Here is a 16,890-nt window from a genome sequence, read left to right on the forward strand (position 1 = left end):
CTCTTTAGCTCTCAGCAGAGAGATTCTGGATGGTTTTGGTGGCAAGTTCAACAAAAGACTTGCTTTGTTCTCTTGAATGCTTGTCTGAGACACATGCAGCTCCTTTCCTTCCAGTGCTAAGTGTCTGGCCTCCATAAATCTTTCTCCAACCTTCCATGCCACCAAAGCCTCTCATATACACCCTAGAGATATCCTCCCTGTCCCAGCCATGGGACACATAGTGGCCAGATAGTTACATGCCACAACTGAAGAGCACAGAGGATCCTTTCAAGACACAATCCTAAAGGCATGGACTGATTACTCGTCTGCAGAGAGAGCTGCAAGTGACTTGGGCAACTCAGCATCAGGAGATGAGACCCCACCAAGGAGAGCCAGAAGCAGCACTGACCTCAGGCAGAGAGGCAGTTGGTTCTTCATCCCACCACTGCCCTTGCCCACCGCCCCTCCCAAGCCTGGCACAATGTTGAAACTCCCCACAGTGGGGCTGCCATCCAAAAACCCAAATGCAGCCCCTGGTAGCCATCACAGCCATACAGGACCAGGGGAACAGGGCAGAGGTCACAGCACCAGCCTATCCAGCATCATGAGATCAGTGAGAAACAGCAGAGAGCAGAAGCATGGCCAGGCTGAGAGAGCAGACAAGGGAGACACTGAAAAGCACCTCGCTACTGAAGCCTCTCTGTCCCACTTTAACCTAAGCCTGGCAGGAAGAAGATGCTGCTGACCATCCCTGCAGGCATTTCCAACTGCACAGCAGCTCCTGCTCACTGCAGAGGCTTCTGTGTCTGAGTGCTCCTTGTTTTTCAAGTCTACACTGAAATTGCTTCTTCTCAGTCTGTGGTACCATGGTCTTTCCTCCCGTCCAAACCTCTTTCATTTTTCTGCTTTAACTTGTTTAGGTTTGATGCTGTACAGCTGCTTCCCCCAAAATAAAGAGTAAAAGAGCTGCCACCCCCTCAAGTGCTTTGAAACCCGTCCTCCTGCTCTATCACTACCTGTTTAAGAAAAACCTCAAAGCTTGATTTCTTCCCTCAAATCACTTAGTCTGAAAAAGAGCTCAGCGTTTTTGGGAGCACAGATGAAAAAACAGCAAGATAAAAGTCTGAAGCTTCTGAAGGGGTTAGACCTGGGCCCCTTTGCTGTTATCTAAGTAAGGGTACAGGCACACAAACAACTTGCTGCAGAGACACAGTGGAGTACAAATCTGCAGTGACTCACGCACTCTGAAGGAACTGCCACGTGCTCAATTTTACCCCACAGCAAAACCCAAGTTTACCCATCAGCATGAGAAGTACAGGCCAGCACCTCAGTTTGCACAGCACCTCTGCAGCCTCACCACCTAAATCACTGCACAGAAAACTCCTCTTTGGAAAATACTGTTGTCCTGTCCATGATCACACTGTGCCTTCTGGGATGCTGCTTTCCTTCACCTGCAAATCCTCTGCAGTCCTTAATCTCTTCAAAAAGTGAATACACAGCACACAAACTTCTCATAGGCAGCAACAAGCAGGTCAGGATCCCAGTACAACTGCCAGCCAGGTGTGCATGGTCCCCAGATCCCCTATTTAATCAATCAAATTTAAGTGTTGTAGTTCCCCTCTTCAGTATGCTGAAGTGCCTTCCCGATTCAATCACAAAGCCAAAATTCCCATCAGTTGCTCAGAAGACCCATGGGGAAAGTTTCACAAAGTAACCAAGTCTTCAGCCACTATTTCCTAACTTGAGTCTAACATCCAGGCTCTTTCTTTAAGTGAACATGGAGAAGGAATGCACTTAATTTAAACAAAGATAGATTGATCTCCAGAGTTGTCCCTCTCTGTCCCCTGATGGCAGATACTGCCTGAACATCTACCTTAGGCAATGAGTCTGATGTCAAATGAGTGGGAGGCCACTTGTGAGATCTTTCAAAAATATTTTCTTCCCACACTGAGTAAAAGAGCATGAACCCGTCTCAGCAATTCTGCGTCAACCTCAAAAAAACTGAACTCTGAGAGCAAACAACAAAGTTGCAGAGTATATATGGGCTAATCCTTTCCATAAATCAATCACAAGGCCATGGTTCCACAATATCCTGAAGAGTTGCGAGTTTCACACTCCCCTCCATTTTTTTGTTTGGGTTTTTTTTTTTTGCCACCTCCTTCAGCACCCAAAATTCAGTCTGACATGTCTTAAACTCTTCCTCCTAGCACACCTCACAGCCCAGGTACAACTTCATCTTCCCAATAACATGGGTCAGGAGGGGATGAGGAGAGGAGCAGCAAGATGCAGAAAGGCTTGTTTTTGAAGCAGCTGAAGGAAACTGAAGACTGGTGAAAAAGATTAAGCCTTGATACACATGCTTGCATGGCAAAAGGCCCTTGAACCACAGGACTGGCCTGATTTCATAGCTTCAGTGAGATTAGCACTTGTGCTGCATGCCTAAATTCAGATAAGAGGCCCACAGAGTGTCTGGGGAGCACTTCTTACTCCAGGCCATCATAGACATCAGGTCCTCAAAGCAGTACTAGACCCTGGCCAAGATCTCAATGAAGGAAAAGGAATCTTGAGTGGAAATGCCAAAAATGGGAGAGGGATAACCAACTGTGCTTGCTGTGAGGTAGACAGAAGTGTACTTTCAAGCCTAACTGGCACATTGCTTAAGCTGGCAAGATTATTTTTTTAGCAGCTGAAGAGCCCTGGATACATGGCCCTCAAGAATGCTCATGATGACAGGAGCAGAGACACATCCCAGCTGCTCTGCTGCAGGCTGAGATGTCCCAGCACAGACAGCAGTCCCATGTGCTGCTGCACCAGTGTCCCATCCAGCTCCCCATCCCAGGGCTGTATCACACAGGCTGGAAAGGGGAGAAACTCTTCCTTCCCCTCTCTCCTCAAACCATGGGATGCAACAGCTCCAAGGTCCCAAAGCAGCAAGTCTAAAATCAACACTGCTTCAAACCCATTTCACACAAAAATGGAGAGAACAGAGATGCGAACAAACCTGTCTCCCTCCAGGCTTCAGGGCTGCCAGAAAAGAGCCACTCAATCTAATGAGTCAATTAAAAATTCATAACTGGATGAAAGAAAAAAAGAAGTTTGGTTCTGTTTCTGAGAAAATGAGAACAAGAACTCTCATTTAGCTCTTGTGTACCTCTTCTTGCATAACCTCTGCAGCAGCAAAGCCAACTTGAAAACCCAGGACCTGTAGCTGAGAGCTAAAGTGGCAGGAAAAAAGAAAGGACACGTGCTCTGTCCTGCCCTGTAGAGAGGAGCCCATTTCCCCAGCGGGACTTCAGGAGTGGGCTAAGTCAGCACTGGTTCATATGAATGGGAGCCAGAGGGAAGGCTCTTTGTAAGGGCCTATTGTCTACAGGTCATTGCAGGAAGAACTCTGAAAAAAATCCCTTTCTGTCAAAGTTTGGCTAAACCACAGAAAACACCTTACACAGATGTGCACATTCGAAACACAAGTGACCCTAAGTTCATTTCTCAAGTGAATTTTCAGAAATGAATTAAGCCAATCCAAATTAGGGCCCAAAATGCTGAGCGCAAGCATCCATGAAGGGGTATAATGTGATTTAACTAATCCCCTAAAAGTTACTCTAGATTAATTTCCTTGAGTATCTCCGACACATGTAAGCCCTGAAGCCAGTGTCCTCAAAGCACTACTCCTGGGTGTCTACAGAGTCTCAAATCTTACATGCTGTGTACCTGTGGCAAGGGTAGAACAGAGCAAAAGTGTACCACTTTATCTCTGGCTGGTCAGCAAAGCAGCTGCAGAGCTGTGGTTAAAACCATGAGTGCCTTGGCTCCCCACTGCTCAGCCATGGAATATGCTGACTGCTGCTTGCCTGCATCCCCATCCCAAACTTCACCCCACACCATGGCTAGCACAGGCACTCTCACTTCATCATAAGCCTCTCCTGTAAGGACTCAGCTCATGGGTTGGTTTGCACAGGGTGCAGCTCCCTGGCAGAGCAATCCAGCATCCAACTCTGACTGTTGCAACCTCACCCTGCCCCCAGGCACTTTTATTTTTTACCGGGTGTTGGTTTCAATTGGCTTCACTCCCTGAGGTGACTTTACAGCAGCAGTGCTGACTCAGTCTTGTTTAAACTAAAGTGGGAACTGCAAATCTGGATACCTGAAGCAAATCATGGAACTACAGAAAAGTAGAGTAATACTTAGGTGTCTACCTCCCAACTGCTCATGGACATCAGGTGGGAAAGGAGGCACCTAAATAAGCACCTGCCCCCCTACTTTGGGGCATCACCTGGCAGAGTGGCTGGGCTGGCCCCTCTGAAAAGCAGCAGCCAAGGCCACACAAGCTGGAGGTAAGAAGCACAACCCAAAGGAGGGCTATTGTGATTTAAATCACACCTTGGCTCCCTTTCACACTGGGTTCCCTGTGTCAACACAGCCGGCAACACCCTCACTGGCTTGCACGGCTCAGTAACACCAAAGGGGTTTCCAACCTGCAGGCTCACAGACATCTCATCTCCCAAGGAAAGCAAGCCTGCTTGCTGTTTGTGGGCTTAAATTTGCTAGAGAGGTGTCTCTGCTGCAAAAGAGCTCTTTTAGGGGTCCTTCAGCCGAAGAGTTTGATGGAAGCTATTTGACTGCTGTTAGCTGAGTTAGATGCTTCAAATAAAACCCTGTTTTGAGATATGGAAAGCAAAGTGATGCTTGGAAAGGTCAAATCAGCTAGTCAGAGGTGCCATGGAAATAACTCTAGATTTTAAAGAAGCTCTTTTCAATTTTTCTAACACAGATAAAAAAAGAAACAACAACCCAACAACCAACCAAACCAACTTCCCCACATTCATGTACAGACAGCTCACTGATCAGTGTGCTGGTTTCAGGCTGCATTCAGCATTGGCCTCTGTTAAGACCCTGAAGACAACCATCTCTCCCTCTTTCCTTTGCATGCTGCTCCTTGACATTCCTCTCTTCCCCACTCTGCCATTTCACCACGTTTAGCACACAGCTCTCCCCTCTGTGGCTTGTGCCATCTGATACAGACTCCCTGCTCCTCTCCCTCTGCACCAATCAGTTTCACATCCATCTGTCTTTCAGACATGGCTTCGAACGTTCCTCTCTCAGCCCAGCTATGCTGCCTGGTGTCTCATTTTTGTAAGGGCCTTATTACTGCAGAAAGCTTGGTATGTCCTACATCTCCATACCAAGATTTCCTGCAATTCATACCACTGTGCCACCTCCTCTCTGCTCCCATTCTCCTCCACAGTTGGTTTTTTCCTTCCTCTGACAGCTTATGCAGACTACTTTGCAAGGGAGATTTCAAGGATCTGTGCCGCAATTGAGTGCGGAGACACCTCATCATCCCAGACCCGCTGCTGGCAGGACAAGCTTACCCACGAGGTTCATCTTGGCGCTGTAACTCCCAAAGTACCTCTCGTCGGTGTTGGGCGTGTGGCACTCGTACTCGCCGGCGTCCCTGTCCTGCAGCTCCATGATGTGCAGCAGGACGGCGTCCCCCTGCACCCGTTCCACGAAGATGCCGCGACTGCGCACGCGCTGGGTGTAGATGGCGTAGGGGAACGAGGGGTCGATGGTGCTGACGATCTGCACTTCCCGCTCGGGGGCCGAGGGCAGGTAGATGGACCACTGGAAGTTCTGCTCTGCTGGGCCCTGGTAGCCACTCACCTTGCACCACAGCGTGACGTGGGACCCCTCTGTGCGGTAGAGGGGTCCCTGCTGCACCGTCACTTGCCGCTGGGCCAATGCCATGCCTGTGGGAGGAGAGGAGCCCAGCGTTACTTCCTGACAAGCAATCCCTGAACTTCACCATAGATATATCCACTCTACAAGCCAAGTCCTCCCACCTCATCTTACAGCTGGCACATCAGTCTCTGGCACATTGCAGCTTTCTTGCTGACTCAGTGGAAGTGTTCGTGAACATGTCTCATGAAAGCAGCAGCGCTGAAGTAACATACCCATTGTTTGGTACCATTAAGAACCCATTCATGAAAGTACTGCACAGTAACAAACCAGAAGCTCAAGGTGACAGGTCTTTGTTTCCAGTACTATGACTTTCCAGCACTATGACTTTCCAGCTCTATCACCCTGTAATCCCAGGCAGAGGTAGATGCCAGAGGGCACTAGAAGGTGTCATGGGTAGCCAGGGAGCAGTTGTTCCCTGGCGCTACTCTGTTCAGCAGTGTCTCCCTATTCTCCTGGCACAGCCCAGCTGGGATTGTCTTCTACCAGGAGACTAGCCAGGAGGCCACACTCCCTCTCCTTTGGTTTCTGGGCCACCCAACTGCAATGCCCCAAGTACCCATCTTCCATCAGCAAAACTGTCAGAGGCTTCAGCTTGTACAAAATCCCATTCTTTTTCCCACAGATCCAGCACACCTTTTCCAGCCTCTGTTATGCTTGTAAAGGCAAACAGAAAGACCAAGTTTTCAGCACTGCCTTTCCAAGTCTATTTGAAAGGTGTGTATTTAGTACATAACAAAATCAATTAAAGCTAATGGAGGGAGTGGGCATATTACACTAAGGCGTACCACCCCTGGCTGCTGAAGGCAAGACCAAGTACAGTGTGTTGTACACACACAAACCTGCGCAGCACAAAACAAAGACAACCCCGCAGCACGGTGACTGTGATCTACTGTATTTTTACACAGATTATGGATGGTTGGCCCTTGGGTTCATGGCACATTACCAGCACAGCCCTCCAGGGGCTGGATAAATTACAGCCATCTATCTTGTTTGTTGCTACATCAAAGGCTCGAGGTCTGGAGACCACGGTGGGTGTTCATCGGTTATTGAGTTACCAGCAGCATGCACACATGGCAAGGCCAATCATCCTGGCTTCTGTGACTGCTTGCTTGCCATCATAAAACAGCAATAAGCCGATTTAAAGCAGGTCCTGCATAATCACGTTTGCAAATTTCATCCTCTCTGTGCGTGTGTATGTTGGGGGTTCCCCCCCTTCTCTAATTTTCAACAACAATGTTCAAGTACAGAGGAAGCATTTAACCTTTCAGAAACTGGTAACCTGCAGGTGAAGAGATAGCCCTGCACCTGGGGATTATTGATTCAATCCCACCCTCTGGACAGGGATGTCCAGATATGAAGTTTTTCTCCACAGCCAGCCTGGACTGGAGCCAGGAGAGATGGTTCTTAGCAGCTTAAAACAAATTGTGAAAAATGGGTTCAGCACATCCACCAGGGCATGCAGCTGAACAGATGGAGTGCAATTCAAACTATTAACTTGGGCTCAGCTTGCTGCTGCTCCAAATTATGCTTCTTTTTATTCTTTATGAAATAATGTGATTTAAGGGGAGGACACAGAAAACCAGCACCTGAAACAAACAGGGAGAGAAACAGAGGCAAACACTCCCCCATTGTTTGCTGTACCAATCTTTTCATCCTAAGGAAAGACACCGCTAGAGACAACTAACACATCTAAAGTGCAGACACAGGCTCTTCTCTCACCCCATAAGGGCCACAGGACAAAAGCAAACACTACAGCCTTTGAAGTGAACTGTTTTTAAAGCAGCAGGAAGGTTAAGATCTTTATTACACACTTAAAGAAAGCTCATAATCCAATTTTGGTATGCACATGTAGCCTTGCTACAGCATACAGATACCCCACAAGCAATGACACAATTAAAATTGCACCACAAATCAAACATGCAGCAGTAAGAACTCAAAGTTGCACACACAACACCCATCCAGGTATTTGTCAGCTAAGTGCATGACCTCATTCTGCAGTCTTTTAATACAGTGCTCGACTTTTTACATAGGAATTCTTTGAGGAGTTTTCCAGCTATCTCATTGAAAAATGTAATTTTATCAGAGAAATGTATTGGCCCTTCCAAAGCTCACTGGCAAGATCGCAACCTTGGGGACCTACAGATCCCTATGCCCTGATGCAGGCAACCTCTTGGCAGATGTCAAGTCTTACCATCCTCATGGCCATCACTAACATGGGCTTCCTTCTTCCCTTGCCAGTGGTTTTTGGGATCTTGCCTGTAAGCCTAAAACCTGGAGTCCTCCTCCAGGTTTAGAAGAGACCCACTTTCTGCATTCCTCCTCTCCTATTCCCTCTTGCACAGGATTGCTGTACCTTCCTAACCCAAGCAAAAGTGAGGAATTTAAGAGCCAAACAATTCCTTTGTTCCCGTTCTGGCTCCAGGAGCCCAAGCAGCTGAGGGACAGAAGAAGACAATGCAGAGAAAGTCCTGCCCAGCTCCAGTGTGGATAGAAGACAAAATAGCCGGGTTTTTGTTACAACTCACAGTAAGTTGCTGTCCCAGAAGTGAGACACAAAGGCTCAGCAGTTGGATGAACAGGCTGGATCTCCAGAGGGGCAGGGAGCAGAACATCCACAGTTCTGTTCCCTATGCCTGGCCACAAACTGCTGCTCTGACACAGCTGGGCACAAATGCTTTTCAACACTTAAAAAGAACTCCACAGAGCAGAAGCTGAGATACTTCTCCAACAAACTATTTTCATCAAGAAAGAGAGGGAGAAAAACAATCAGCCTGAGGCAGACATCCACCACTACAAGTTTTCCTCTCAAACAGTTGCCTTTTGCATGATGTTTGGCATTTTTCAAGCCCTGGGAATTGCTGTATTGACGAAGACACAGGATCCAGAAAAGAACTGCATTTCTAAGCGAGCAAACATTCTGATTAAGAAAAATAATGCGTCTGAGATCCCATTTTAAACTCTTATCTTTCTCTCTTCAAGTGAGAGAAGAGCTCACTGGAGGAGGAGCTGTGCACTCCTCACTTCCCTAGGACGCCCAGGAGACAGTTATGGTGGCATTTGGCTGGTACTGCGCTGGCACAGCTGGCTTTTAATTGCAAATCCAATATACTTTACTGACAACGCAAGGGCTGATATGGAGGAGGTAGTGAGCCAAGTGCTACTTTAAAATTAATAAGAAATTATAGGTTTGTGAGTCTGGTTTTTTGCAAAAGACAGCAAATCCTGCGCAATAAGGAGGAAGCGTTCCCTGATCCTTATCCCCTACAGATGAAGGCTACTGTTGGCAGCCTTTTGAGTTAAGAGCAAGCCAAACAGCCAGGCAGATCTTGACACTTCCGCTGGCTTACCCATCTCCCAAGTCCCATTTGGGAGTCAGGAGGTGCATGGGAGATAAGAGGAGGCAGCAGTGGCAAGAGGGGATGGTGTAGCTGGGTAATTAGACTCAAAGTCATGAAACAAGGGACAGTGCAGGACCCAGGAACCTGCAGATGCTCAGTCCCTGCACTGCCCATACACTAACCTGCTCAGCAGACTCCAGGGCCACAACAAATATCCTGGGAAACAGCTCTGAAAAGCAGGGAAAAGGCAAGGGAGAGATGCAATGTCAGAGTGAGTCATGTGAGTCTCCCATAACAGCCAGGACTTCACTGCTTTCCTGTTATTATGGGCAAGAAAGAAGCATCAAGCATCCCTGCCAGCCAGGCATCTCACCCAAAAGTGCTGCAGCTCAGCTTCCAAGTACACAGTGTTTTTGTAAAATCTGTACCCTCACAGCAACCTCAGATAACTATGGCAAGATCTGACCTTTCCAAAGGGACACACGCAGAGCTCAGGGTTTCCACACACAATTGGTCATTTCAGGTGCCTGATTTAAAGTACCTTGAAGAAGCCCCATTTCAAAAAGTGCCAAACATTTACCCTTTGGGAAGGAGTTGGACTTTCAGGTCCTTTTCAGAAGAACAAGCGTGCAAAATCGTACCTGAGAATGTTGATTCAAGGCTTATGGCAAGGTAAATTTAATGAAAGAATGAATGGCTGAGCACACAGAAACTGCCACAGCATCAACACATCAAAAGAATAAATAGTAACTCATGACAGAATTATGAGGAACCTCTGGCACAAAAAGTCTCCCCATCTCAGAAGAGTGTAGGGTATGTTTGCATCACATCCAAAAGCACTACAACAGCAGTTGCATCAAGGTATCTTAGATATCAATAATTACTGCCAGTAGTCATTTAATCTAAAGGAGAAACTTGAGCTCTTAGGAGTATTATCTTGGGTCTCTAATCACTAGGAGCGACGAAAAAAGTCTTTATTATCTTGGATCTCTAATCACTAGGAACGACTAAAAAAGTCTTTATATTTTTTCCTTATCTTCTGTAAGTGTAGGGTTGACAGCACTGAACACCAAATGGATTATGTAGCTTGAGGGGATGTTTCTACCCCTGCAGCTTTACAGCAGTTCTCCTTCCCTGAGAAGCTCTACAGCAGTATTTGTCAATAACTGACAATACCTAACCATAATATTAATCTGAAATTTCCTGTAAAATTAATTTGTGCCTTTGTCTACAGTTATTAGACAGAAAACATTTCCAAAGAGATCCCTTTCCCTTGCCCAAATACACAGTACACATCTGGGTTTTGCTGTTGTCCATATTGTTTGTTCAATTTACAGGTGCTCCTGAGAATGTCAAGAGAAGAGCAACAATGATGACAAACACTAGGAAATGGCTTCTGTGTCAGAAATAATGGAGCCTGGAAAAAAGACGACTTGAAGAGAAATTGATAAAGGTTTACACTAATACGTGTTCCACGGAAAGGATGGTCAAGAACTGACTATTTACTCTCTCTTCTAGTTTAAAAATCAAGACTGTCAACCAAAACTGGTCAGATCCAGCTTTACAAGTGTGGCAGTTCTTGCAGCTGCACATAGCAAATCCGTGGATGTCCTTGCCAAAGGCTGCTGTGGAGTGGAAAGCTTACATGGGTTGAATATGGGTGGGACAAGTACTTGAAAGAGGACTACTAAGTTGTTAAGTCACACTGGTTTCAGGAGGCTTCCAAAACAAGCTACAATTCCACAGCTGCCTGTCTACGGCTTTTCCAGGCGTAATACCAAGCTAGGTGGAGGACTTAGTCTGAACTGTTCAAAGGAACTGGTTCAGTTGGCAATGCTCAGAGCAGAGATAGTCACACTTCTAGAGAAAAAGCTGGAATGGTGCCTTTTGTAGCTTCTGTTGTAGTACAGCTAATGCACAGGCTGCAGACTAGAAGCAAGCATGAAGAGTATAGCCTGCAATGATGTGGGTTGTGAAGGGGCATGAGGATGGCTGTACCAGTTCAGACTAAGACCTCCACCTAGCTTGGTACCACAGCATTCCAGCTTTTTCTCTAGAAGCGTGGTTATCTCTGCTCTGAACAGCACCAACCAAACCAGTTCCTTTGAAACACCCTCAGCCCTGACATGGGAGCTTGTGCTCGTATGCAGGGAAGGGAAGGGGAGCATGTATAAATCCTATTTGGCTATAACAAACTAGCATCTGCAGCAGACCACAGGACCTGGCAGAAAGTCCCCAGTAATGAAGACAATTCAGAACTAAGTGCTAAAGAGCAGTTATGCCAAAGCGTCAACTTCCTTGAGCTTGAGGGATGTTCTGGGCACACACAACTCCATGAGCAGACACCACCGCCAAGTGCACCACAGGCTGTGGCAACTGCTGCCCTCCTACAGACCTGGGGCTCGCTCAGGCATGAGTGGTGCAAGATCCTGGGCTCACCCAGCTGGCCTTTGCTCTCCCACACACGGGACGGCGCAGTTTGAGGTGAGCCAAGAGCCAGCAGAACTTCCTCCGGCTGTGCTCGGAGCCTTCAGCTCTGCCCTGACACCATGGGAGGCAGCAGGAGCACCTGCCCCATGGGCAAGGAAATGATGCCATGCCCACAAGGATGCTCTTGCTTTATTAGCCTGTGCTGTTAATTTGATGCTTCCCCCCTGCCTCCCCTATACTCACAGCCCACCACAAAGAAGGATGGCAGCACTGCGGGGTGATGCCACAGCTTGCAGCTCATGGGCAGCAGGCCATGGAGAACAGCAGGACAGGCAGAAGCAGCCTGCATCTTGTGTGTTGGCTGCCTTCACAAAGTAATGGGGCGCACTCAGCTAATTGCAGCCCAGCAGGGCTCCCCTCAGCTCACTCCTCCTCAGTGTTTCCACTCCCCCACCCCAAAACAGGAGTATCGAGCTCTGCACAGGTCTTCGCTTCCAGTGAATTACCCAAGGACAGTTAACAAACCTCCAACCTCATATTCCATCTTAATTCAGATTAATTTTTCAGTCTCCCAGGGGACAGCCCTTCTCTCCTTTCTGGCACCCAGGGAGGATGCAGACAGCTCTTGCCAAAACCAGCCCATCACTTAGACCCTGCTTTTCCTCCGGACTTCATAGTGGGGCTGATACCCACGTTTCAAGAAGGCTACTCCAAGCTCACAATTATCCAGCCACTGAGAACACTTGCCCCAAGCAGCCATCACTTTTTTTCATGAGTTGAAGACTAATATGATCTCTGAGCGAGACTCTGCCCCAAGAGGCAACACCAAAACAGAGACAATCTTCTAGCAACACATACGTCCTATTCTGTGAAGTCTCCTGTTAAGGCACACAAACAAAAATTACGTTTGAGCTTAATTCTTGCATAAATGAGTCACAGCAGGGACAATCTCTGCACATTGCAACCTGCTGCCAGATGGAAAAAAACAATGCTATCAGAAGAAAACATGTGGTAACCCTCCTCCTATTACTGTAAAGCCTCATTCTGGGAAAATATAGTATTTTGCTTAGTGTATTTTTAGTCATGCCAAGTGAGTTCAATGTACTGAAAGTCTGGCTGGAGCCACCTGCAGAACAACTCTGTCCCTATCCTCCACTCTTTTGCTTTGATGTTTAAATCATGCAACCAAGGGTGCCTGATTCTCTATTGTCCTCCACTCCTGACACCATCCCACCACTCCCAGCACATGGACCATCCTTCCTGAACCAACTCAAAAAGCAATTCATTCCTCATTCAAATTCCTCCCACTGCTAAGCCAACTAAGGATGGCTAAGTGGAGAGGTCAGCCATGGGCAATTTATACAATAATTGGTATGGAAATATCACAATCAGTGGGGAAATATCAAAGCATGGGCAAATGAGACAGGAGCTGCCAATGAAGCTCTTTGTTCTTCCAACACAACTGCCTTCACTCATGTCTGCTTGCTGCGCTGTCTCACAGCAGCTCACTTCCACTGCAGATGTTTACTGTCTTTTAAGAAAAAATGTTTTCAATAAATATGAAAGAGGTGACATTTCTTTTAATCACTATAGATTGTTGTGGCCTATGACTAGCTTTCCAAGTTCTGACTGCAAAAGAGGTCTTGTACCTCTGCTATAATTATGCATCCAGTCAGACATCCAAACCCTTGCCAACATCAGAGCCATTTCATATCCTTTGGTTCTACTCAGATCTGGTCCTTATACAGAAAGAAGATTTCCTTGCTTTCCCCAATGTGGCACTGGTATTCTAAAGATGCAGTGTGTAATTTGTTCTGCCCTTGTGATTCTCCCCCCTCCCCCTCCCCTTTTTTAAGCAAACCACATCCTATATGGATGTCACATTCCTTTAACTGCTCCTTTCTTACAATTAGGCATGGTAAAATATGCTAGTTTTAACACCACCTTAGAACAGCATATTCTTGAGCCACAGATCATCTGTACTACAACCTTTAAACGTCCAAAAATGCTGAAAGGATGAAAGAATAATTCGTTAACCACAGTGAACACTGAGAAGACATGAAACAGACTTGGACTTGAACAGCAGACATTCAGGTTGCTCATGGGAGCCAGCTACAAATTCAATTTCCCAGAAACAAGGAAAGTGAGGCACCAGAGAAACTGCTTGGTGAGGCTGAGGTCTCTCACACTACAGCTGCCTCTAATAGACAGTTACTTTCGTTAAGGATACCATAGGCATAACCTGTCCCAGGGGATGCACGACATGAGATCTCTCTCTGCTCTTACAGTTCTATGATTCTCGATCATCCCACCAGGAAGTAGATTTAAAGTTACTTTCCTGCACTGAAGTCTGAAACTACTCTTTAATCTAGTACAGCTCTACTTTGAAAAGTCACAGAGCTAAGCATCAAGAAGCCAGCCAGGCTTGTGGTCAGAAAAAAGAGCAATACCCATAATGACAGAAGGAAGGAGGATGGCTGGGCTGAGTTCTGGAGCTCAGCCTCCTTTTACTTCACATGGACTTTGAAGGAGCTGGTGGAACAAGGTGTACCTGATGTAAAAGGTGAGTAACAACACAGGCTGATGTACAAGGGAAAGACTGAGCTGGCTGCCCTGCTGTTTCAGATTCATAATGGTAAATTACTGTTGTGGGCTCAAATATCTTTGTGCAAAACACTCCCTGCCTATTACAGTTTTACTATTTTCCTACAAAGATCCAGAGAGAGAAAAAAAAACCTAAAAAAAAAAGAGGAGTCCCTAATAATGTGCAATCATTGTATTCACAGTAGGCAACAACAGCTTTGATTAACTCCATAGAATGGGAGAGAGCTCCAGTAGCACTACAGGCTCTTTTCTGTACTTAAGGTAGAGCCCATCCTACAAATCTATTTAATCAACTAATTCTCCTTCTCCAATATCAGAACTAAACTTTTGCAGCTCTGTTCCAACTCAGATCAGCATGTTCTTCACATACTACACCACTCTTACCCTTATCATTATGGGAGAAATACACGAGCAGAAGCTCCCTGGCAGATTATACTTATATTGGGAATATGCAGGCAGGAAGTGGTGGATTGCCCACGCAGTGCTTCTAACTTGCACTGCTCCTCGTGTCTTATCCTCAGGAGTTTATTCTTCCTTACAGCCCACTGAATACATGCCCTAGTGACTTATATCATTACTGCTGGTTCCAGGTTTGGTTAAGCACTACAACACACAGCAGCATTTACAGTGGTCTGCTGGAATGCCCAAGGCAATGCTTACTTTTATATTTTCCAATGAAAAGCCATGATGGCTTCATTACTGCCTTCCCAGCCTGAGCTTTGAAGCTGTAACCACAGGTACTCACCATAAGATTTAATGTAGACCTGCATGGAAAGTGAAAAGATTCCCATGTGTGGTTGTTTCTCTGTTCTTTCAGCTCTTAAAACACATGTAAGGACACACCATTTACCCTGGCATCTCTAGTACTGCTCCCAGCAGCACTGCCATGCTAGTACCAAAGTTATGAAGCATCAACAACACATTTTGGACAGCTGAACTCTCAGCTGGTTTGTGTTCCCAGCCTATGAAGAGAAGGAGGTGAAATGGAATTGTTTGAGCAACCAAGCCAGGCAGGAAATTTCTGACATAGTTCATTATGCCCTGCAGCCCCTGTATTTCTTTTTATTATCCTTCTTTAGTCTTCAAGTCCTACATGTTCAACATCCAGGGTCACTCTAAGAATTGTCAAATGTTATTCCCTGTGCGATCACTCACTCTTGGACAATAAGAAACTTCATTTTGTTTCACAGCCAATAACGTTTTAATGTCACTTTTTTTCTGTTTTCCTGCATGCTCTGCAATCCCTCCCAATATTAAACAACAGAATGTCCCTATTATTGCTGTAATTCACCTCATAACATCCTAGATGCTTAAAATACTCTCCCAGGAGAAAAGAGTGTACAGTCATAAATCTCACCTTCACATTATCCTTGCCAAAAGGAAACAGCATTTATTACCCAGCCTCTCATTAAAGGAATTCCCTCTCTTTCATGAACAGATCTCTCAAAATACTTCAGATCCATGGAGAGCCTGGCTCCTTCCCTTTTCTCAAATTCATTTTTTCTAAAGAAAAACAAAGCTTCTTGCTCTCCTCATTTGAAACAGAGGGACAAAGGACAGACACACAGATGCCTTCCTTCAGCTCCAAAATGAAACTCTAGTGTTTTGGCCCATTTTCTATACTCTCAGAAGATGCTTATTTGGCTTCCCTCCCATCCCCTTGCTCCAAGTGATTCCAAAGATTTTGCCTTACTTTGGTAGGGATGACATTTAGGAGTTCAGCACCCTTATTTTCTCTTGGACCTTTCTCTTGCGTCCTTGTGCTTCTGGGCAGGGCCAGAGTATCTCCTTTTCAACCTCCAAACTGGCAGCCTCAGGCAGCCATTTATTAACTGCTTAACCCCAAATCGATTGCCTTCTACAGAGAGAAACTTAACAATAATATGTTAAATATTGACAGGTTGGAAGAGCTGATGACAAACTGCCCTGCAGCACATCCCGCCCGACCTCCCAAAGCACACCATTCCTCCAGCATTCCAGCTTGTATTTCAGGCATGGGTCTGCACCTGCCCCCTCCTCCTTTGGAGCACACAGTTCTGCAGAAATGGCACCGCAGGAAATTATAAAGTGTAATATCTAGAAACGAATGCAGCCAAGAGCAATCTCTCACGCTTCCTTCTGGCATGCTAAAGAAACATTTGTGCCCCTCAGCCATGGCCATTAGCATGAGAGAACATTCAATTTGCAAGGCAAAGCTGCCATCTTGTACTTCTTCAGCAGAATGAGCTTTCAGGTAAACGGCGAATTGACTTATGCCCAAGGTCAAGCATATTGGCTAAAAGTACGCATTTCTCCAAAACAATTTTACCACCCCCACCATAAAGGATCACAAGAATATGGAGCACGGCCATACAACAGCAGAGAGTTTCCATTTCCTTCTCACAAATTCTTCTGTTTTCTTCCCTGTTCCTAAGTAGCAGTAAGATGCTGCCTTTCAAAACCTCTGTGATTCAGTCAGACAGCATCCCTGAAAGACAAACACAGACCCAGGAAGATTCTTCAGCTACCTGCTGCCTCATTACTAATTAAGATGTTACAACTCCTTGTCTCCTTACACTGTAATTTATTAGTTTGACATGCTGTACAGACTATCAGAACTTGTCACCAAATTACCAAGGCTCTCATTTCAAATGGGAGGACAGGTGCTCTCAAGTGTTTGAAAAAGAGGAAAACAAAGATGCAGAAGCATTTATGTTACTTCCAGTTTGGATAGGAGAAGGGTACAATCAATTCCTCAAAGCACATTCATAACACAATACTATTACTAATGACTAAGAAGGACAATCAGACGCAATTC

The 16,890-nt window shown here is 46.1% G+C and overlaps 1 protein-coding gene across 5 annotated transcripts in view; it reads right to left on the bottom strand.

Moving 5' to 3' along the window:
- Positions 1 to 16,890, bottom strand: part of IGSF3 (immunoglobulin superfamily member 3) — a 99,232-nt gene that overhangs the window by 65,429 nt on the left and 16,913 nt on the right. For 4 of the 5 annotated variants that reach the window (XM_071563800.1, XM_071563767.1, XM_071563777.1 and 1 more), the window contains one exon: positions 5,352 to 5,729. In XM_071563800.1, coding sequence (XP_071419901.1) covers positions 5,352 to 5,729 — 378 coding nt within the window. Of the gene's footprint in view, positions 1 to 5,351; positions 5,730 to 5,822; positions 5,840 to 16,890 lie in introns of those variants that run through there. The other variant, XM_071563793.1, reaches the window with a different exon arrangement.

This window comes from Pithys albifrons, chromosome 1 (genome assembly GCF_047495875.1).
Source record: "Pithys albifrons albifrons isolate INPA30051 chromosome 1, PitAlb_v1, whole genome shotgun sequence".
Taxonomy (NCBI): Eukaryota; Metazoa; Chordata; class Aves; order Passeriformes; family Thamnophilidae; genus Pithys; species Pithys albifrons.